This window comes from Spea bombifrons, chromosome 2, assembly GCF_027358695.1.
Source record: "Spea bombifrons isolate aSpeBom1 chromosome 2, aSpeBom1.2.pri, whole genome shotgun sequence".
In the NCBI taxonomy this organism is placed as follows: domain Eukaryota; kingdom Metazoa; phylum Chordata; class Amphibia; order Anura; family Pelobatidae; genus Spea; species Spea bombifrons.
The window spans coordinates 111891286-111914483 of NC_071088.1; the positions used below are offsets into that span (position 1 = coordinate 111891286).

General features: G+C 40.3%; 1 protein-coding gene across 1 annotated transcript; it reads left to right on the plus strand.

The window, feature by feature from the left end:
- The first annotated feature begins 572 nt into the window (after nucleotides 1-572).
- PAN2 (poly(A) specific ribonuclease subunit PAN2) lies at nucleotides 573-16022 on the plus strand. Its single transcript, XM_053455639.1, has 26 exons — nucleotides 573-637; nucleotides 1733-2043; nucleotides 2612-2781; nucleotides 2965-3085; nucleotides 3602-3679; nucleotides 4053-4320; nucleotides 4653-4995; nucleotides 5683-5779; nucleotides 6515-6625; nucleotides 6782-6901; nucleotides 6998-7126; nucleotides 7512-7714; nucleotides 8281-8429; nucleotides 8602-8708; nucleotides 10232-10330; nucleotides 11200-11288; nucleotides 11858-11999; nucleotides 12309-12452; nucleotides 12826-12885; nucleotides 12985-13075; nucleotides 13194-13351; nucleotides 13707-13850; nucleotides 14381-14560; nucleotides 14651-14744; nucleotides 15004-15201; nucleotides 15811-16022. The coding sequence occupies exons 2-26, from the start codon at nucleotides 1750-1752 to the stop codon at nucleotides 15843-15845; spliced, it is 3624 nt and encodes a 1207-aa protein (XP_053311614.1). The 5' UTR covers nucleotides 573-637; nucleotides 1733-1749; the 3' UTR covers nucleotides 15846-16022.
- The last annotated feature ends 7176 nt before the right edge of the window (nucleotides 16023-23198 follow it).

The window sequence follows — 23198 nt, forward strand, 5'->3', positions numbered from 1 at the left end:
AGAAAGCAATCGCTGATCGCTTTCCAAGCTCATTTCACCTCATGATGGTTCAGTTGATTGCTATAAGACAACTTTTAACTTATGCTGAAACCGTGGGTATGGTGGCAGTGGCCTTTAGCAGCGCTTTAGTTGTTTTTGGAAAAATAGCATAGTATCACCAATGTACATCTTTCTATCTATATATATATATAAAAAAAAGGCCATCTGAGAGGCATGCCTACGACAACATTTGTGCTGCCCAAAAAACGAAGCATTGAAGTAGATAAGTCCAGGCGTTCCCTAATATTTCAATAATGTAGGTCTGAGACGCCTTTCAGGAGAAAGAATTCGAACCTCTGTCCAGTGCAAACGATTTATTCCAAATCGCTGTCAATTAACGATGCTCTCGCGTTCCCGCATTAACACATGAAGTTTGGCCCTGCGGCCTTCCCGTACTGTACTCTCACCTTACCCCAGCGCATGGTGTTTCCGTCAACAAGCTTTCCTACGCTCGTCCCGTCCAATCACACTTCTGATTGGTGAAGCCGGATATTACGGTCTTTTCATTGGTACAAACTGCTGTTTGTCATTATGTTTTGCGATTATTGGGTTAGGTTGTAACCCAGTTATCTATATATTCAAGATGGTTTCGTAACAGGTATTCACGGGGCTTATTTCATTTTAAATTAGAATTCGAAGGCATTTAAAATGACAGAAGTGTTGGAGGAACGCATATGGTTTTTATAAAAGTAAAACGTAGTGCGCAAATAATTAGTGTCTTTGAATTCGGTGTATAGAGAGCTGTAGCAGTACCACTCTTGTTTTTTTAAAAATATATATATATATTTTTTTATGGGAAGGCTTTATCTATTTTCTTTCTGCTCATTTCGTTGCATTTGGATCAGATAGTGTCCAATTAAGATAAATACCTGTTTCGTAGGTAAGTTCCTGTTTTCAATGAAAAGATCCAGGATAGATTGCCTGGAACGCTTAAGATGACATTAATGGACTGCAACTCCCATTAATTACATCCTGAGATAGATTGAGATGGTCATTGAAGTAGTTTACAGTGAATAATTGACATTACATATGATACTACTTGCTTTGGAATATATATATATATGTATGTGTATATATATATGTGTATGTGTGGAGCTTAGACAGTGGAAGCCAAATGAACAGCATCTGTCACTGAAAAAGGGACAATTGCAGTTTAAAAAATCATCTATGTAGTTTAAAATGATTTAGGTAAGTTGGGGTAAGGAGATGAAATCATTTTCAAGGGATGAGCCGTGGTACACTGGCAATTTCTAATATTGATATTTATAGGAAAAGTAGTGCCCAGATTAAAAGCATTGCGGAGAAGAGGGAGATGGAGCTATGGAAAACTGACGTGTTGTTCCTTTCAATATCGATCCAATGTTTGAAGTTGCGTTATACCAAATCAGACAACACTGTCACTACTGCACGTGTGCAAACACAGTCATTTATAGTACATTCCCAATGCGTTTCTCTCCACTGAGTGATTACTGGCATCTGAACGTCACAATGGCACACTGGCGTGTTAGACGCGGTAACGTGCACCAGTTTGGAAGGGGCAGGGGCAAGCAGTTCTTTTTTAACATGAGGCTGATGGATCAGTAGGTTTCAGTTTAGTAACCTGAAAGGTGTTGCTTGAAATGCCTATTGCCTTTATTACAGACCAGCACCTCAGCTCTCAAGTGTTTAACTATATGTTTGACTTTGTTTTTAGCCTCTCCATCGCTACCTATGCATGTCATCATGAATTTCGATAGCTTGGACCCTGCCCTGGCAGAGTATGCACCTGCACTTCATGCACCCTTGGACCCAGTCCTTGATCCACATTTAAACCCCAACCTCTTGCAGCCTGTGGAGCTTGATCATGATGGGGTGGGACTGGATGGACTCTCTGTGCAAGACAATGTGGGTCTCATGGATGGAATATACTCTGAACTTCATAGTGCTGTGTCTGAAGTTGGAGTTCCTATCTCTTCTGCGCATTTTGATGTCCATGAAGAAATGCTATGGGTCGGCAACCATGGAGTGAGTTAAATATTTAATTTTAAATTGATTATATGCGTTAAAAACACCTTATCCCTTAACAGGAGTTTAAAATTAATAAATATGATGCTGATGTTAGATTTGGGATTTGGCTCTTCCTTGTGGGACTAACATTCTAAATACATTAATAGTTGGGTTTGCATGTATGTAGTATCATGTTCCCCAACTCCCTCAGTGTAGTCTTATTGCCTTAAAGTGTTTTGCAAAAACAGAAAACAATAAATATCTATAGCATCATCCCTCCACCGTACTGTACATCCCTCCAGTCAGCTCCAACACTGGCTCAGCAAACTGTGTGGGGGTTGAAGTGAGACCTCTTGTGTGCAAAAAGCTCTCTCATTGATTTCAGTTACTCTAATAACTAAACATTTTAAGAATGAAATGATTTATACAGATTTAAATATTATAAACCTGCCAAGTGCTGCCACATACAGGTTGTTTTCTCATCCCCCCCTTCTAATATTCTAATATATATGTCCTGTGTATAGAGTCACATAACATAATAGAATTACTCTTATTAGAATGGCCTTTTTGTTTACTTTCTCCACAGGGCCATGCTACCTCGTTCTTCAGTCCTGCTCTTGAAAGATACTCCTCCTTCCAAGTGCATGCCTCTAACGACATCCGCCAGATTCAAAGTTTAGAGTCTGGGATTATGTTCCTCACCAAAAACAATCTGAAGTATATGACTCGTGGGGGGCTTATTATTTTTGACTACCTGTGAGTTGGTAACTTTTTTTTTTTATTCCAGTTTTAATTGCAGAAACAATTCAAATTTCTGTGAGTCAAATTGAATTTACCTGTGATTGCGCATGTTTGCTTAGTAGCCTGTATTTTTATGGACTAGAACTTTCCCTTTTAGATGCATAACTGCTGTGGGTTTTTTTTAACACTCCTTTCTAGGATGGATGAAAGTGTGGACAACCACAGCCTCCTGCTCACAGACAACAGCACCCTGCTTATGGGAGGCATGCAAAGCCATGTGATACAGATGGACCTGAACACGGTGCAGGAGACTCAAAGGGTAAAAAAAAAATTAAAAAGCGAGGGGGGGCGGTTTATGAAGATTTCCCGAAGTGTGATGGGAATTACTGTTTTGATATAAATGTAGGGCGTTACAGTAACATTCCCTGTCTTAGATCCCTTTATAACAATCTCTATAGTATACCTGTTAATTTTTCATTCCAACTTAAATTTGTTTCTGTGAGTTATTTTTTATTTTAAGTGTGTAGAGGGGAACACTAGACTTAGCGCTGCTTTTCGTCACCTTCATGTATGAAAATAATTTTGTTTCATGTTCTGCCTGAAAACTTAAATCATCAGTTTGAAAACCACAAACTATCCTTTTTACATCTCACCTAGATAGATAAAAAGTTCGCTCCCTGAGTATATTATCCACTCTCATACAATGTAGAAAAAAATCACAAATGTGCTGTGACATATTGTAACAAACACTATAATGTATCATAACTTAGGCTTTAGTTGTTTTACTTTACTACTTTCAAGTCTAGAGCTCATGATTCTTGTTGGTATATTCTAGTATACAACAGAGGTTCCTGGAATTACAGTCATGAGGCAGTCCAATCGCTTCTTTTTCTGTGGCCACTCGTCAGGAAAGGTATTGACTGTTAACTTTTGTGTGTCCCGGTAACGTTGCAAGATGTGACTTTTCAGCTTGATTTCACACAATTTAAGTAAATCCTTAGTATGTTCTTGTGCACTTCTGCAATCTGGAATATGTGTTTGTGTGTGCATGCTCATCTTTTACCAGTTAAGGGACTAGTTTGTATTAGATTCCGTTATATCAACCAAAACATCGCCATGGGAGGATTTTAACACCTGATGGTTTGATTTTAATTTGTTATATTATCCTTTTTCCCCTCTACCTCATGTCATAATGTTGTCCTGGCTAGTTCTTCCATTTTCTCAATATTTAAAGGTAAGTGTGTTTCTAGTGCACTAATATTCTGTTATTTACACTTGCCGTCTAGTTATCCCTACGGGATCTTCGCACGTTCAACGTGGAACATGAGTTTGATGCATATTCTGGAAGCTTGTCTGATTTTGATGTTCATGGAAACCTTGTGGTAACCTGTGGTTTCTCAAGTCGCATGAATGTACTGACTTGTGACCGTTTCCTGAAAGTATATGATCTACGCATGATGCGGGCTATCACTCCTCTTCAAGTCCACGTGGACCCTCTTTTTCTGCGCTTTGTTCCAACTTACACTTCTCGACTAGCGATCATCTCGCAACGGGGTAAGCCAAGTGCTAACACTTGTTCCACAACATAAAACCCTTTCTAACACTGGCATGTGTGTTTATGGTGTTGTCAGCAAAGGTGTTTTGATCCTAATCACTCCTGCTTAACCTATAGCAATGATATTTATTTATTTCGCCCCTCCCTTTCTTCTCGAGTTTGAGATTGCACAACTTATACAGTGGTTTGTTATAAATAAGAATTCCTGCAATACATGAAACATTAAGTACAACCTTTAATGATGTTATAATACATTGAACATGAAGTATTTTTTTTTTTTTATAAAGAAACTTTTTAGAGCCGTATTTACTCTATTCTCCTTCTTTAACAGGTCAATGCCAGTTCTGTGAGCCCACTGGTCTTGCCAGTCCTGCAGACATCTTCCATGTCAGTACTGTAAGCCAAGCTATTATGTCATTTGATGTCTCCTCTAGTAAGCAGGTGTTTGCTTTTGGAGACTCTGATGGTTGCGTTCACCTTTGGTCAGCCACTCCTGATGCAACTTTCAACACATACTCTCGTGACTCAGAATTTGCATTACCCTGCATGGTGGACAACCTACCACACCTGGACTGGACACAGGATCTTCTACCACTCTCGCTTATTCCTATGCCTCTGATCAACGAGACCCTTCTCTCAGATTGGCCTGCTGCTAACTGTACTCCAGCTCCTAGGTAAACAAAAAAAACTCCAAACTTGCAAACTTTCTCCTATTAATCCAAGAATCCTCCCTTAGCTAGGTTATTCAGATATTATGCCTAAAGAAACATATACTTCAGTTAGCAAGTAAAGGTGCCATCCTTTGCACTTTTTCTTTCTGTGGCTAACTTGGTTCAACTCTGTCATTATTTTTTTTACTCATAGTTCTCTCCAAGAGAAATTTGTCATCAAAATAGTTTTATTTCTACTACCTTGGGTTCTATTTCTACTACCTTCTGTCTGCTTTTTGCAAAGATGTGACATAAATAGATAAATAAAGCCAGTTAGGAGGCGGCTTCGTGAATGCTGTCATATTTTAAGCGTAGGTGATGGCTAATGAAGTTATTACATATACAGCTTGCCAAACACTGTTGATTATTATACATACAGTTTGAATTTCTTTGTTTTGTACCTTGTAAATTCGTAAATGTTTGGTTTTTTTTTTCTGTAAAATTTTGGGCAGTCTTGTACTGCTTGTACCCTAGACTGGTATACTTCCAGAAAATTACACTCTGTCTCTGCAAGGGCTATACATTATTTATGAGAATTCTAATAAACTATAACAATATGTACTATTTCTGGTTGGTATAACATTCTGACTTCCAAACAGCTGGGACTGAATATCAATCCTGCTTTCTTATCCTTGCCCCCACCCCATTTAGACGTGCTCCTCCAGTAGACCCTGAGATCTTGCGCAACATGAAGCAAGTTGGCTTTATTGGTTACTCTCCCAACCCTAGAACAAAACTTCGGAACCAGGTGAGTGCATTGCAGTGGCATCGTTGATTTTGTTCTAGTCTGATTATTTTTCTAAGCACAGAAACCCAAACTTATTTTCATCCAGGTTCAATAATCTAAATTTGTCAATGTACTATCTTTCAGTCGTCGTTGCATTAAATGTGACCACAGATTATTTTATACACTGGACACACCTTTTCAGTATGGTCCTAAATGTATCGTAAAGCAGGTGCATTGGTAGAATCTCTCTCTGGCTATGCTGTCATTGTGTTATTTCCCTATAGAGTGCTGCTAGGTGTTGTAGTGATTGATACATCCTACAAAATGTTATCATTCTCATATTTTAATGCTACCCACTTTAAATGAAGGATGAACTAACGTCATGTTGTAAGATGCTATTTTCTTCTATTAATATATTATTGCATAACTACTAAATGGCTATAGTGCGCGGTATACACATATTGTAACGACTTTCACATAAAATGCAAGGCATCTAAGGCCTTTGTGGTGAAATCGCCAAACAATTTTAAGGATTTTTTCCTGGTTACTCTGAAAGTTACACTGTATGTTAGACTTGTGTCTCATAATCCAGTCTTCAGTCCAATCTTTGAATCAATATGGTCATAGCATAACCTCACAACTGACCTGGTTAAATGCAACAGCAGCAATACATTGGTGATCGTTTTTTGATTTCTGTATTAAGTGCTAGGCAAGCATTGATTGAGTAAATCCTGCATTATTTAACCGTACCTTCAGGTACCATATCAACTGGATAGTGAATATGACAACTTTAACCAAGTTCCAGAATCTCCAATCGGGCGAGAGGAGGAACCTCATCTTTATATGGTCCCAAAAAAGTACCGAAAGGTAAGTGCAATTCTTCAGGTGGCTTAAGGTGGTTTTTAAACCTTCATTTTTTAGTGGGGGCAGCAGGGGGAGTTGCGTGAATTGAAAACATCCTATTGTGTTTTAAAAGAATGTTTCCCAAACTGCTGAATGATTAAAATTGTTTTATTTCTGCAGGTAACTATTAAGTATTCAAAGCTTGGACTTGAAGACTTTGACTTTAAACACTACAACAAAACGTTGTTTGCAGGGCTAGAGCCTCACATTCCTAATGCCTACTGCAATTGCATGATACAGGTAGGTAGTTTGGCAAGTGCATGTTTGCTGGCTGGCCATATTGTAGTGCGGCACGGATCCTACATCATTTAATCCTGGTTGGGCCTCTCTTTCCAGGTGATGTATCTGCTGGAACCGGTCCGGCGCCTGGTCCAAAACCACCTCTGCCAGAAAGAGTTCTGTCTAAGCTGTGAATTGGGCTTCCTGTTCCACATGTTGGATTTGTCACGGGGTGACCCCTGCCAGGTAAGGTCATAGCACGTGCGTCGGCAATCTAGAAGGACTGATAAAAAATTGTAGGGATTATTATTGTGCAAAAACAGGAGATACACATTCAGTCACTTTATACCCTACGAGTAACATGATCTGTACTAATGTGCATACTTCCACGGCTAATTAGGTCCTCTTTGTACTTCCGTCACCAAAACAGCCTTGAATACTCTCACTTTAGAGCATAAACAAATTGTGTGCACTGTGTTCTTGTTGTTTATCTGTCGGTAAGATGTCACGTCACCCTACTACATTAAAGCTATGAGCTCCTTTACCCTTTAAAATTGCTCAAAAAATAAATAAATACTGGTATGACGAGGATGCTAAATTTATTTACCCGCTTTCTACTTTTGTTCACAAGGCCAGTAATTTCTTGCGTGCATTCCGAACCATTCCTGAGGCAGCAGCCCTTGGCCTTATTCTGGCTGATTCCGATGAAGCCACTGGAAAAATGAATATAGGCCGCCTGATTCAGAGCTGGTGCCGTTTCCTTCTCACCCAGCTTCATCAAGAGACACAGGAACTTGAAGGACCGCAAGCTTATAGAGGAGCTGGAAATACTAGGTATGCAGTGCCCTGTCTATTTCTGTAAGTGGAGTTTAACATTTCGTTCCCTCCCTGTGATATGCCACTTACAACTCCCATCTAATCTGCCCATTTTTACTCATGTGGACTCAATCCTTAATCAGTCCTTGGTCTTGTCTTAGATACAGGATATTTTTATTCCTATCCTATGCATGTTTAAATCCCCTCACTGTATTTGCCTCTACCACTTGCGCTGGAGAGCTTTTCCATTTATCAACCACCTTTCCCTTTCTTTTGGATATATATAACACATGTAAGTAGAATCCAGTTATATCTCAGTACAAATGAGTAAACACGTTACTGTATTACTTGAATGGATTGAGACAGCACTTGAATGTTGTCTTCTCAAGTCCTTGTTACGTATACCCTAGCCTGGGAATATGCTTATTTATCTAAAGCACTCTTTATATTTCGTTCTCAAGTAAGAAAATGTGAAAGAAATTCCTGCTTTTTCTGATCCTATAAAGGGCTTGTTAGCATTGAATGTTGATTGTCTCCCCACTTCCTTAACTGATGCTGATGTTCTGGCGTCTGTGTCCCTGCAGCTCGTTTGCATCTCCAGGAGGCTCTGTAATCGGTCAGCTGTTCGGATGTGAAGTAGAAAACTGCAGCATGTGCCGGTGTGGCAAAGAAACAGTGCGTGTTTCTACAACTCTTCTTTTCACCTTGTACTACCCAGACCTCCACAATAACGGTGTGTAGAATTTAAATACACTTTTTAGTTTAGTGGATGAGATTCTAGATTGACTTTTGAAACCTATTACAGTAATGACCACCCCAAGATAATTGTCAGTTTGTCATCTTTTATCTGTTTTTTCGTTTTTTTGTATCCCCTAAGAAGTTTTTTTGTGTGTGTTAACCCTTAGATAAAGCCCCCCAGGACACTGAGTTTGTGGAGGTGCTCAGAAGAAGCATTTGTCTCGAGCAGAATACACAAGCCTGGTGTGAGAATTGTGAAAAGTATCAGCCCACGGTAAATTCAGGATAGCAGGGGTCAATATAATATTATGGTGTCTAGGGAAATAACCATTGGTCCCATATATTCTTAATTTACAGATTATATTTTGGGAGGGGGCGCTTGTTTTCCTTATCGTAGGAGTCATTAGATGAGCTAGGGTTTTTAAAGAGCTCACGGGGGGGGGGGGGATAAATAATAAATTTAAAGGGAAACTCCAGGAATGATATGCACTTTATTGCATGTAATAGCTGAGTGATCCCTCTACATTTCCCTGCATTTAGTGTCGCAAATACATATGGATTTCCCAGTTATTCGCAGTGCAGGCGATGTGTTGAACCGAACACACCTCCTGCTACGTGATTTACTTGCCAATAGTCAGCTCCAGCGTTGGTTTGATGGTTTCAGAGGGGGGTCTGAAGAGACCTCCTGTGTGCATGTGCCCTCTCATTGATTTCAGTGAGTGCACTTTCCTGATACTCCTGAAGTCTGCAGCTTCTTCTAAAGGTAAGTACTGTTGGTGAGGCTGCGTGAGACATGTCCCTTTAAAATCAATAGATTTAAATAGTGAAAATAAGACTGACTTCTATTGTTGAACGTAAATGCAACATTGTAGTTTCTTAGTTAATTATATGTAAGACTATATTTAGTTTAAATACTCAACAAGAACTAATAGCAACTGCAAACGATGAAAGGTTTGTTAAGCATATAAACCCTGGGAAAGTCTCCAGTAGTTTGCATAATAATGAAGAAACGCTATACCCTTATCACGTGCTCATTCAGAATGGGTTTGAAAGAGACGTCCTATGAAGTGCTGTTCCGCATAGACTATTAATAGAGCTCTTTTAAAATGTGAAGTGGATGCTTCTCCTGGAAACTTTACAGTAAGCAGTTTGCATTCCGATAAGCAGCATTCTCCAGGCATCCGCCAAATCCAGAATCATCCATCAGCTAATAAAGCGTGACTCATCACTCCAGAGAACATATTTCAACCGTTCAAGTCTCTTCAAAGCTGCCTCTACTGAAAGATGGGAGCATGGGCTGTATGCTTCTCGCTCAGGCTTAATAGAACTTTAATTCTAGTTATTGAGATCTGAGCTCCGGCTGAAATGAATGGGAATAGCATCAGTCAGTCGCGTGTATGCTGTCTAAGCACTGATGTTTTGCTGGCATGCATGCGATCGTGTGCTCTCCAATATGTTTATATACTGATGCTTCCTGGTTTCATTAGAGGTAGATGGGTAGGGACTGAAATTAGACTGTTTTTAACTCGGTAACTAAAGCATGCTTTTTTTTTTTTTTTTTGTAAAGCACTTATTTCACTGGAAGATGGGGGGGTCAGTGACATACACAACCATTTTCACTGATTCATATAAAAAGAGAATAAAAATTCACTTAAATCCACTTTCATTAAAAAAAAAAAGCTCTTTCTGACAGGCAAAATTATTTTTTTTCTGTCTAGTTCATGTTGCACAAGCAAATAAGCTGACGTTTGTCAGGGATCTGATGTGCTGACATGTGGCTATCTTATGCTCTCATAGGTTCAGACCCGTAACATTCGCTGTCTTCCTGATGTTCTTGTTATAAACTGTGAGGTGAACAGCTCAAAGGAGGCAGAATTCTGGAGGGTGCAAGCAGAGGTAAGTGGTGGTTGCAAGAATTGAAGTGCGTATTAAGATTCTTATCACATGGAAACATTGACAAAGTTCACTTTGGTGGTGTTAGACACTAAATGGCTTCATATTATGGTAAAACTTGTATCAAGTGGAAGAAACAATGATTCCAGTCTACAAGAGCTGTACCCTGTGCTGTGTTCTGGCATGGAGTGGTAGGTTGAGTGGGACAGCTGCCCTTCTGCTGCAAAGTAAGGGACAAATCTCCTGTTGGGTGATCAAGCTGCCTGGTGCACCACTACTCCATGGGCTGATTACAAGGGAAATCTTTGGTGGCGATAGAGGTGCGAAAAAAAGATGTTGTTCATGTAAATGTGTATTTCCTGTAGTATTATTGTGGTGCTTGTGTGCAGCCTTCTGCATGGGATTCCTATATTCCATTAGTTGAGGGTCATGGCTTATGAGAACATTTTGTTACTTTCGTTATTTGTTATGACATATAGGGGGAGGTAATGGAGATAAAAATGTTATGCATGATTTACCTTGAACTAGGTATCTATGAATACCTGGAAAAAATGTAGCTCTTCCCATAGGCCGGAAACCTACACATAACTATAGCAGAACTTTGAAAATTGTCTTGACCACTTTTACTCAAATTTAAATTTTGGTCTTTTTAAATAACAACATGGAAGACCAATAGTGGACCAAATTGGTAAAAGATGTTCTTTAGTACTCGGTGTTTAAAACTTTGAAATAAAATAGAGAATTCAAAGTGTGTTTAATAAAGTAGATTTATGGATCTGCAAAACAACCCCACCACTGGGATCCTCTTTGAATCAACAGCCTATTATAAGTAACAATGATTTTGATAATTTATATATATATTTTCTTTTCAGTATGCTTTTAAAAAAGCCTTGAGAAAAGCGGAGTTAATGTTTCCTCCTCCTCCTCCTCCCCCTCCCAAGGAGCCCAGCATAGGACAATGGTGGGTACCCATTGCATAACCCATTTTATGATGTCATTCTATATGTAAAATTGCTCATGATGTTCAGTGTTCTCAAGTTGATGGCAAGTCTTACAGTAAGTCACATGTGAAAAGTAACATGTTCTGCTTTTGAGAGTAAGCAGAAGGTTCCAAGATGTAGCCTCAGAAAAGACAAATTCTGGTCTCCTAGAGACATTTTATACAAAAATGTGAGGTGGACTATAGATTGACATTTTAACTTCATCTGTTTAACTACGCGTTGTGAAGAGCAACCCCAGCTTTTGCTGCCAAAGTGCCAATCTGATCCTGTATTATGAATAGTTAAATCAGTGAGAACTTGAAATTTCCTAGTAGGCTAGCTATGCCTTATGGTGGGCTTGCTTTGCGCTTTAGGTACAGTGAACGCCATGGTTTGGACCTTCATAGTGCATTGTAAAGTTTATGATGATAAATGTTTGTACTTGCCTGCAAACTCCCTATTTAGCGAGTACACATATGAGCTTGCGGTAGCTCTTGTGTGCAATGAAACATTGGTTCTGAAGTCATAGCCTGTCTTCTCTACTGGGTAGGGGTGAACCTGGTCCTGATGCATCGGCACCTTTCATCCCTTCAGTTGAAGAACTTCGTAATGTTTGGATTCCTTACTCTCTCAAGATGAAACTTTCAAAAAACAAAGAGCTTGAGGTTCTGAACTGCACAGAGGCTGAGGAGGTGAGTAGTGAATCAAGTGGCACAAAACACATTGTTCCAACATGTACTATGCCGGGCTGTGAGTTTCATTCATGAGATGTACTTCTAGAAATAAGAAGTCATGATGGATTTGGTTTATTATATAGACTGGAACAGAAAAGTTTCTTGTCTACAGCCGAGTCAGGCTTATTTGTTGTTTCACATTTTATATCTTGCTCTATGGGTAATGCAAAACAACCCCGGTGTAGGCTATGCGTTTTTGGCTCTTTAGAAGCAAATTCACCATTTACAGCCAAAATAAAGAAATTCCGTGTTTATTTTAATATGCAGCCAAGCCAGTCAGAGGAAGACACGGATGAAGCAACAAATGTGTATGACCTTATGGCAACCGTTGTTCATATCCTGGATCCACGCACCGGTGGCAGTCTTGTGGCGCACATCAAAGTGGGAGAGACCTACCACCAAAGGAAAGAGGTGAGAGTGGTGATCCTGTTCTGCTAGATTTGTTTTCTTTACTCTAGGAATTTCTCTCATTCTTTCATTTGTAAATACTAGAATAATCTCAAATTCTAATGAGACTTTGGAGAAAGATATAATACAGACTTTTTATATTGCTACCATTTAGTGATGTCACTTATGAGATTTCTTTCTAATGCCTGCCATATTGTAGCCTAGATCATAATGATTTTTAATACAATATACAGGTAACTTTGTGTTGCAGTTTGCAGATGGTTTCCATCTGTGGTTTATTTCATAATGTGCCTGTATCTTATTTTATCCCAATACTTACATTTTACTTAAATGTTTCTTACACTGCAGTACTAACAGACTTGACTTTCTTTACTAGGGTGTTACACACCAGCAGTGGTACCTTTTTAATGATTTTCTCATAGAACCAGTGGATAAGGTAAGTTTTTTTTTTTTTTTTTTTTTTTTTTACAGTAGGTTTTTCTAGTTTTTGTTTGTTTTTATAAATTACTAACTCTAAGCTTGTCCTCTTTTCCAGTGTGAAGCTGCACAGTTTGACATGTCTTGGAAAGTCCCAACTATTTTATTCTATGCCAAACGAAATCTGAATTCAAAGTACAACTTGACAAGTAAGATGTGGATTTTGGCATGTGTGTGATACAAGCAGAATGAGGCCTGGCCAGTGTACAGTCCCTCTCGGTCTTTTATTTATCTTGTGCCATCTGTAATTGTGCGTTTCGTTTTCAGTTAAAAACCCAATAGAAGCAAGCGTGTTGCTGGCAGAGGCTTCTCTTGCTAGGAAACAGCGGAAATGTCATGCCACGTTTATTCCACTATTACTAAATGAGATGCCGCAGGCAGGGGAGCTGGTGGGGCTCGATGCAGAATTTGTTACACTTAATCAGGTACACGTTTCATTTAATTGTGAAAACAGTAGAAAATCTTATTTTATTTCATGTGACAGTAAACATAGAATCTGACAGCAGATGAGAACCATTTAGTCTGCCCATTTTTTCTTGATGTAGGGACTCAGGCCATATCCCATGCTAGTGTACATTCCCTCGTTGCATTGGCCTCTACCACTTCTGATTGTAGGCTGTTCCATTTATGTACCACCTTCTTTAGTCAAATTAATAATGTGCTAATTTGGAAAGCCTATCTGGAGGTGCTTCATTTAATCTGTAAAGCTCAGACCCTGTTTCCTGAACTGCATGGGGTCCATCCACCTAGACCAACTTTTGTCTCTTTCATTAACCGTAGGAGGAAGCTGAACTTCGAAGCGATGGTACAAAGTCCACCATAAAACCCAGTCAAATGTCTGTGGCACGGATCACCTGCGTTAGGGGCCAAGGACCAAATGAGGGAGTACCATTTATTGATGACTACATCTCCACACAGGAACAGGTGAGTTGCTACTCCTAGGTACGAGCGAAAGTTGGACATTGAATATTAAATTAACATATGAAATACTGTATTTGCCCGAGTATAGGCCGCACTTAAAGTGGGGGTGTGGCCTATATTCAGGGTTTAGTGCACCCTTCTGGTCCTCCACCATAGAAGCCCCGGCGGAAGTGCCGGCAGCGGAGGTTGTCGAAGTGCATTGCGCAGACGTCCACCGGCCGGCCCCTCTAGACACCAGGGAGTCTGGGGGGGTCATTTCTAGGGGGCATAAAGCATTTCTGGGGCGCAGGGTGCATTTCTAAGGAGCATAAAGCATTTCTGGGGGGCAGAGTGGCATATCTATAAGTAAGGTGTATTATGAATTAAGGGGGGACCTTAAAATGGCTATTACATTTTTCTTTAAAATAGCATGAAACCTTTAGGGTGCGGCCTATAATCAAGCCAATACGGTAAATTAAAGCATAGTCATGGTGTGGTTGTAGTACTGTTTTATTAGGCTTGCTCACTGCTGTGTTGCATTGCGTTTTTTGCAGGTAGTGGATTACCTCACACAGTACTCCGGCATTAAACCAGGTGACTTAGATGCCAAGATCTCATCCAAGCATTTGACAACCCTCAAATCTACCTACCTAAAGTTAAGGTTCCTAATTGATGTGGGGGTCAAGTTTGTTGGACATGGACTGCAGAAAGACTTTAGAGTGATAAACCTGATGGTATGACAAATTGCATGTTCATTACGTTAATAAAAACAAAAAAACTTGAGATGTTCTGTATGATGAACTGCTCTCAATCTGTCCTGTCAGGTGCCAAAAGACCAGGTGATCGACACAGTGTATTTGTTTCACATTCCACGCAAGAGGATGATTTCGCTTCGTTATTTGGCCTGGTACTTCCTTGGTAAGGTTTTGAGCTTGGATCGTGTTTGCTTTGTTATCTTGATTTAAACAAGTTATGCGTATTTCTGTTATGTCTTGGCTTCAGTGTCAATTTGTATTCCTCAGTCTACTGAAATGTTTTCTCTTGTTCGCATCTTCTTACTCTTACGTTTGCCTACTTCTATTCCCCCCCTGTTTTTACTTGAGCTTTTTCTAAGAGTTTGTACTGTTTTTAGTTCAATGTATTTGGATTTTTATTTTTTTTTATTTTTTTTTTTTAGACCTTAAAATCCAAGGGGAGACACATGACAGCATAGAGGATGCACGGACTGCTCTGCAGCTATATCGCAAGTACCTGGAGCTGAGCCGGAATGGAACAGAGCCAGAAAATTTCCGCAAGGTTCTAAAAGGGCTGTATGAAAAGGGACGTAAGATGGACTGGAAAGTTCCGGAGCCAGAGAATCAGAACAGCCCAAAAAGTAAAATCAATGAGATTCTCCTTGACGCTGACCGCAATGATGACCCTTCCTCTACTCAGTGACTGGCCCTCACTTGCTTTCACCGACCTAACACATGATACTTCTATTGAACAGACAACTGTTCATACTTATACTTTCCTTACTGACCTAATAATGTTGACTAGACATTACCTGTGCATGCAGGCCATGGCATTTAAAATAACAATCTGAAGTGTATGTTACTGTCCGCTCTGCTTTATGCATCTGATTGTGATTTATAACACTTGGGTTTTCATTCTGTTGATATGTGGGTCAGACACTGGTAGACTACTGAGTAGTAGTTTACTGGATCATTGCTAATCTCCTAAACACATATGCTGTAAATCACAAAGTTTAGCCTGTGTCAAGTTGCTTTTCCATGATCTAATCGAGGTGAAGGTGATTAGCACATGCACATCTGCTCAATATACTTTTTTTGTGGACACCTTTGTGTTTAGAGCAATAATGCAAAATGTGTACCAGTTATAGATTTCTGCACATATAAATGACGGTAGCAGGAGTCGCCATAATGTTTTGTAAATTACTATGTGAAAAATGTCTAACTGATTTCCGCTTTTGTTTTGTTTACAGATGCGCCAGTGTATTCTGCTATGATGGGACTTTAGTGTCTTTTTTTTTTTGTTTTCCTTTTAATGGATTTTTTAAAGTGGAAGCTACGCTCCATTAATATTTTTATTGCTGTTCTTTTTTTTTTTTTTTTTGTAATGAAGCCGTTCTGTGAACGCAGACAGACCAAATTTTAATTAAATAAAGACTTCACATGGTTGCGTGTCTTCACGTTAGATGTAACGCTTGTACGGTTCCAAGTTCAACCACGTTAGCTTATGGCCATTTGCAGTATGTTGCAAAATTATTTTGCGCTCAAAGCGGAGGTTTAGTACACTTAGTAAACCCTATTGTAATGGCATTTAGAGATTAATATTTAATCCGAATCATACAGAGGTACCTTTTAATGTGTGTGTGTCATCTTTTTAAAGTCATCATGGATAGAGCCGAATCCATGTACACCATGGAGGTGTAGCTAAATATAAAAAAGATGGGGGACAATGAGGGTGCTGTTACATAGAAACATAGATTTTTACTGCAGATAAGAACTATGTAACCCATCTAGTCTGCCTATTTTTCCTGACGTATCAACTCACACCTTAGACATGCAGTTCCGGACGCCGGGCAGGCAGCAGGATTAGGATACAGATCCCCCGCAGCACTGCAGGGGACCTGCATCCTACTCTCCGATATGCTCAGACAGCCTCCCTGTCACGCGCGCCGCTGCGGCACATACCTCGGGTGCTCGCGGCGGCTCTCTCCTTCCGGCCTATGACGCCGTGCGGTCGGGGTTGCTGCTCCGCCCCCGCCGCGACCCGACGTCAGATGAGCGGCACACGCGCCGCCGCGGCACGCGCCTCAAGTGATCGCGGCGGCGCGCCATTCACTGCCACCGGCGCCGTATGGTCAAGTCGGTGTCGCGGCTCCACCTCCGCCGCGACCCGACGTCGGCAGGGTAGTCCTGCCTCCGCTCCGTGCCACATCCATATATCTGCATAGTTGGATCCGCCTTCGCTACCTAACCCCGTGACACTCCCCTGCCGGCACTTTTCACGGGGGGGAGTGCCGGCACGGGAGGTTGTCTAGGCGCGACGTGCAGCGGCGATGCGCGTAAACAGCCTCCGCTGCCGGTACGTCTGCTTGGTGAACGTCTGCGCGGTAAGCTTTAACAATCCTCCTTACCAGTGCAGACTCCCGGAATCCCCGGGGTCTTGCGGGGGACATCTATTCTACGCAAAACGGTATACGACTTCCGGTGCCGGCACTTCCAGCACCGGAAGTTGTATAACGTTCTGCACTTCCACCTTTGAGGCGCCGTTTTTATAAACTAAACAGATTTAAATTTGTTAACCTTTCTTCATAACTATGGTGCTCCATTCCTTTTATTAATTTTGTAGCCCACCTCTGCACCCTTTCTAGTGCTATGATATCCTTCTTTAGAATAGGTGCCCAAAATTGCACAGCATATTCAAGGTGTGTCCTTACCATTTATTTTTATCCCGCAAATTGATGCCCCTTTTTATACACGACAATACCTTACTGGCCTTAGCAACTGCTGACTGGCATTGCACATTGTTGCCTAGTTTGTTGCCTATAACAATTCCCAAATCTTTCTCATTTGCCGTTACCCCCAATTCACTACCGTTTAGGGTGTAGGTTGCTTGTGCATTCCCTACCCAGAAGTGCATAACTTTACATTTATCAACATTGAATTTAATCTGCCATTTGTGTGCCCAGTCTATCTAGATCCCTCTGCAGCACTGTAATATCCTGCTCGCCCTGTATAACTTTACCTAGTTTAGTGTCATCTGCAATCACAGAAACATGACTTTCAACGCCTACTGCCAGGTCATTTATAAATCTGTTGAATAAAAGTGGTCCCAGAACAGAACCCTGAGGGACACCACTTACCACTTTTGTCCAGCTTGAAAAATTACCGCTTATGGCAACTCTCTGTACTCACTAATCACTAAGCCAATGTTCTAACCAAGAACAAGAATTTGCATCTAGTTCAGTTTGAATACTAACCTATTGTGTGGAACCGTGTCAAACGCAAAATCCAAGTAGATTACATCCACTGCAACACCCTGATCTATACTTCTACTTACTTCTTCATAGAATGCAATTAAATTAGTTTCACAGGACCTATGTTTCATAAAACCATGCTGATTTTTGCTAATAATATTGTTCTTCCCTATGAATTCCTGAATATTATCCCTTAATAAGCCTTCAAATACTTTCCCAACCACAGACGTTAAGCTCACAGGTCTGTAATTTCCAGGCACAGAGTTTGAACCCTTTTTGAATATAGGAACCACATCTGCCCTCCTCCAATCCTCTGGTACAATTCCTGAAAGAAAAGAAACCCGAAAGTTTAGAAACAGAGGTTCACTTATTTCCTGGCTCAGCTCCTTAAGTACTCGAGGGTGAATACCGTCAGGCCCCGGAGCTTTGTTGACATTGACTTTCTTTAGTTGCTGCAGCACCTTGTCCTGAGCCATCCAGTCGCAGTTAGACTGCAATTTTTTTTCAATTGTCTTTAATATATATTCCAGAAAATCATTATTTAACTAAAGCTAAGATGACTCTTGTTTCCCACTCATCTGGCACCTCATTGAGGTGCTGATTATTTTATGGACTAATTCTAGGTCTTAGATTATTTTATACATATTTGGTGCTTCTCTTTCATGCTTCCTACATCTTTATCTAGACAGTTTAATCTCATCACATGCTGCTTTGTTAGATAAGACTATTTTTAAACCTCAACAGAAAAAGGTATTCAAACCATGTACCGCCAACTAAACTGCATTAATTATACCTGGCGTATTCACAGTGAATACGATGCCAAGAATCCTAACATAGGCATACTCTTGTTACTATTATTTGATGCTGTGAAATTTCAATCTGACCCTGAAAGTGCTAAATGTATCCAGGGTAATTGCTTTCTTCAAAATTTTATTTGATCTGACAGCTCAAAGCTTATCTTTGAGGTTGACTCTGGAAAGGCTAAGTAACATATCTGACATTCTATAACAAAGGTAACATATGGTAAATGCTAGTAAAATGGATAAGTACATTTCATTCTATTCTGAACCTAAAAGCCTATTTGGTATCCAATCTTACAATTTCCATGTTATTTATTTAAATGTTACCCAGTGTGTCCATTTCTTTGTCCAGCTGTCTATTTCTAGCCTTTTATCCGTCAATCTGTCTCACTCTACGTAGCTCCCTACCATGTATTTGTCATTGTTACTCTTTCCAAATGACCCTTGACCCTGAAATAAAAAAAAGATTATGTTGTGCAGAACGGTGGAAACAGTATATGTTCCTCAAGTAATTAAGCATGAAATCTCTGTAATGCATGCTGAACGCTATTTGTCTTGTCAAATTTTCTAGATTTAAGAACTCTCTCACACATACGGTAATTCTACACCATAAAATATTAACATTTTTTAAGATGTTTTCTCAGAAGTTAATGTTAATTCACATTCCATGGATTTCCAAATACAGGTTCCTTTAGATTGTATTGTATTTATTGATTTTAATATGAAAGGCAATAGAAAATTACTATTTTATATCTACCTCATATATAGTGTCTAACACTGCCAGATGCTGGGATTTGCTTGAAGGTAATTATTGTGGATGTATACAGTATCAACCAACCATACGCGCTCTTCGTGTGTAATACTGTGATATCCAAAATATATCTTTAGGATACAGGTTTTGTCCACCAGAAATATTTTTTTTCTGCATTTCACATCCTTATGAATAGTAATCATGTCCCAAAATGTCTTGGCAAGAAGACCAGTGTTGTTCACACCATTGGAACATCTGTGGCATCTTGTGATCCATCTGCCACAAAGCCTGTTTCTTCCTATCACTAAAAGTGATCAATGTATGCTGATTATATCGGAAGAAGGTTAACATTATTAGACAGTGTATGAGTAGAATATTATATGAATGCATCTGAGACAGAGACATTTTCATTTTAGTTGATAAGGTATCCCAGGCAGAGGGGAGACGTGTTTTTATTCTTCTTCATCTATGGTTCTTGTCGTCCAAAGGAGGTTTAATGACATAGCTTCTCCAAATTTTAATATATGCCTTTTTGGCCTGCTATACATAAATATCATTATATCCTAATATTAAGCAAGTCTAAAACTCCATTCATAGGTGGATAATTCACATGGTGAATTAGGCTAGAAGCTTTCTAGGGGCCACAGAAGGACCTACTAAGGGGCGCAGGTATGTAGATACTGAGGGCTGTGTCTGAAGTGTGATTTAAGAGCAGAGCAAGCATGGAGGTGCCCTCATTTTATATCCTATCAAGGACGCTATGCATTTTTTATTCACTTCTGCCTTTCACCCCATAATATACCCTTTCAAATACCCCTTGTCTTTTGGTCGCTATTTCTTCAAACACGCTTATGCTTACATGAATGCTACAGGCTTGTGCTCTTATAGATGAATCATAACATTATAGATAGACACAACCAATAGCAATATACAGTTATGCTTTTCTTCTCTTCTCGGAAATTAAAGAGTTGCATGATTAGTGATTAATGGGAGAGATTGGGGGTGTTTGTATTTATTTATATTCATATAAATTACATTTTTCCTATTTTGGAATTATTAAAAATTTCCAGCCTGAAAAACCAAGATATTTACAAGCATGTGCAGTACTTTTAAATGTACTCTAGAGGGTGTCTGTTACTCATGCAATTAAAAAAGTTCCAAGGAATTTTTAGAAGTCCAAGTGAAAGAGAAGGCATTCATACCCATTTTTTCACACACCTGTGCCTGTGTGTGTGTGTGTGTATATATATATATATATATATGCATTCGGATTTGTATGAATTTTAAATTACGAATGTCCGAAAGTAAGGAGGGACCCCAAGAAAACCAAAGGAAAATGAAGCAGAGAGCTCAGAATTTTCTTTGCATTTTTTTTTTTTCACTCTGACGCTCTCTTCTCCGCTAACCGTGTTCCTGTCTCCTTTTCTGTTCGTCTGTCTTTTGTATTCTTTCTTATTCCATTTCTCCCTGCTATCTGCTCCGTTATCCTGGCCATAGCTACCGTGCACACCATCTCCCCCACGCTGGGGTGTGCGTGGAGGCCGTGCACTTTAGTGGAAGCGCTCTGGGAGGTCTGGATAATGCAGCGGATAGCAGGGAGAAGCGGACGCAGTTGGCGGAGAAAGTAGGGGAGACATTGAGTGAGAGTGAGTGAATGCGGGTGAGTGACAACAAGTTTCTTTCCGAATTGAAAAAGCCCTCTAATTTTCATCCAAACTGAAACGGCAGGAAACAAAATTCATTGTCTGAAAGCAAATGGACCAAAACGGTAATAGATAGTACCTGAACTACAAGGTAGTAGACCATTCACCTGCCAGGTAAGCCACTGGGTGGGCTGTGCATGCGTTCAAGATTCCTCTCTATTGTGTGGCAGAATGCCGCAAAAGGTTTGCAAATTGAATGAGGTGAAATTGAACCCTGTATGAAGTGACACCATATGATCTGTAAGATGACAGGTGCATTTTAAAGGAGCAATTATGACCATGAATCAGAAATGCATACAGTGCTTTATTGATTGTGTTTGTTCAATAAAGAGCAGTGTTTCACTTAGAAACAGTGTCTTTTAGCCTAGGGGCTGCTTCCTATCTTCTGCAAATGCAAGTACAATAATGCAGAAATCCGTAGGATTTTGGAGACAAGTACCTCTGTACAGGGCCGGCCCAAGGCATAATGCCGCCTGAGGCGAAGTTTAAAGTGCCGCCCCCCCATTATCTACCCTTCCTCTGCCGCCCCCCCATTATCTACCCTTCCTCTCCCTCCCTCCCTCCCTCCCTATTATCTACCCTTCCTCTCCCTCCCTATTATCTACCCTTCCTCTCCCTCCCTATTAGCTACCCCCCTTTGTACTTACCTTTCAGCAGTCCTGTGGCGAGTCTCCCTGCTCGGTCTCGGTGCCGGATTGTAATTATCTTCCGGCGCTCAGCATTACAAGCCGGCACCGAGACCGAGCTAGAGGGCTCGCAGAGGAGAGAGAGGGGCGCCGAGTGGATAAGCGAAAACCACTCGGCGCCCTCTCTCTCCTCCGCTTTTAAAAAAAAAAAAAAAGGGGCTTGGGACGGCAAAGTGCCGCCCCTTCAAAAGTGCCGCCTGGAGCAATTACCCCACTCTGCTCCATGGTAGGGCCGGCCCTGCCTCTGTACAGTATGTCTCTCAGAAATACATTCCTGATGTTTATAACTAGCTTAATTTTACTGTTCATAGAGGAAATAACTTAGAATGCCATGGTGTACAAGAGGAGGCATTATCAGGATATCTGATAATCATTAGGCCCATCTTTTATGAGGTGCAAAAGGGGCAGCCACCCTGGCCAAAGATTACCTTAGGGCATAAGATAGATAGGGCATGGACACAATGAGAAGCAGCATGGGTAAGGGTAACTGCTGGGCAAGGATAATGTGCCATACCCGTAATTGTGGTTGCTATAATGAAGTGTTAGTGGTACAAACATTTTGACATAAAATATGTAGCTTTATGTAGCTGTCTGCTATGGTTTAAAGAAAGTAAAATCCAAATGGTTTCTTAGTCTTTGTCAGCCAAACAAATGACCAAAGTTACTACCAGTGACTACATAAAATCAGGTGACAATATTCGGACAGTTTATGTTTGCTTTTGGGACCAAAAAGCACTCAAGGATTATGACATTTTCATATTGCTCATAGGAAATGTAAGGGGCTGTGAGAGAACAGAAGCGGCACTAATTGTTGCTGTGGGACCGCTGTGTTTGCCTCTACCTAAATGAGGAATCACAAGTTGAGAGTTATGTGGTTGTGGCTCCACAGATCTCCACCTCTATCATTTTACACCAACAGGAACATCTAGGTTAGGGGTTGTTCTATGAAATCATGGACAACCAAAAGTATTACATGCTACTAATCACACTACCTTCTCTGGGCACAATAAGGCAATGTCATCATACCATATTTGATCAAAGTCCTGTTATTGCCACTGACTAGCTGGGTAAGTCTTAATTACATGACCCTGGGGCACCAGGATGAGGTAGGTGTTGGCTGTCACAAAATGTATATTAATAAATAATAAATGTAACCAGTGAAAATCATACTTGAATCTGACTGGAGTGTTTACTGGAGACTGGAAGTTTAATTGAGAGCAACATGCTAATCTCATACTGCTAATTTATACCATTGGGAGCAGAAGTGACATGTGAAATACATGAATTTACTGGGTGAAGGGTCACCTGAGGTCCTGCTTTCCTTTAACACCGGTCTCCTTTTCTCAACCAAACATGTGGTACAAAGAATGCAAATTAGAAAAGGGAATCACAAGCACAGGGGTTAACGTTCCTTACCACGGTAGACTTGCAAACCTTTAAAGAAAGT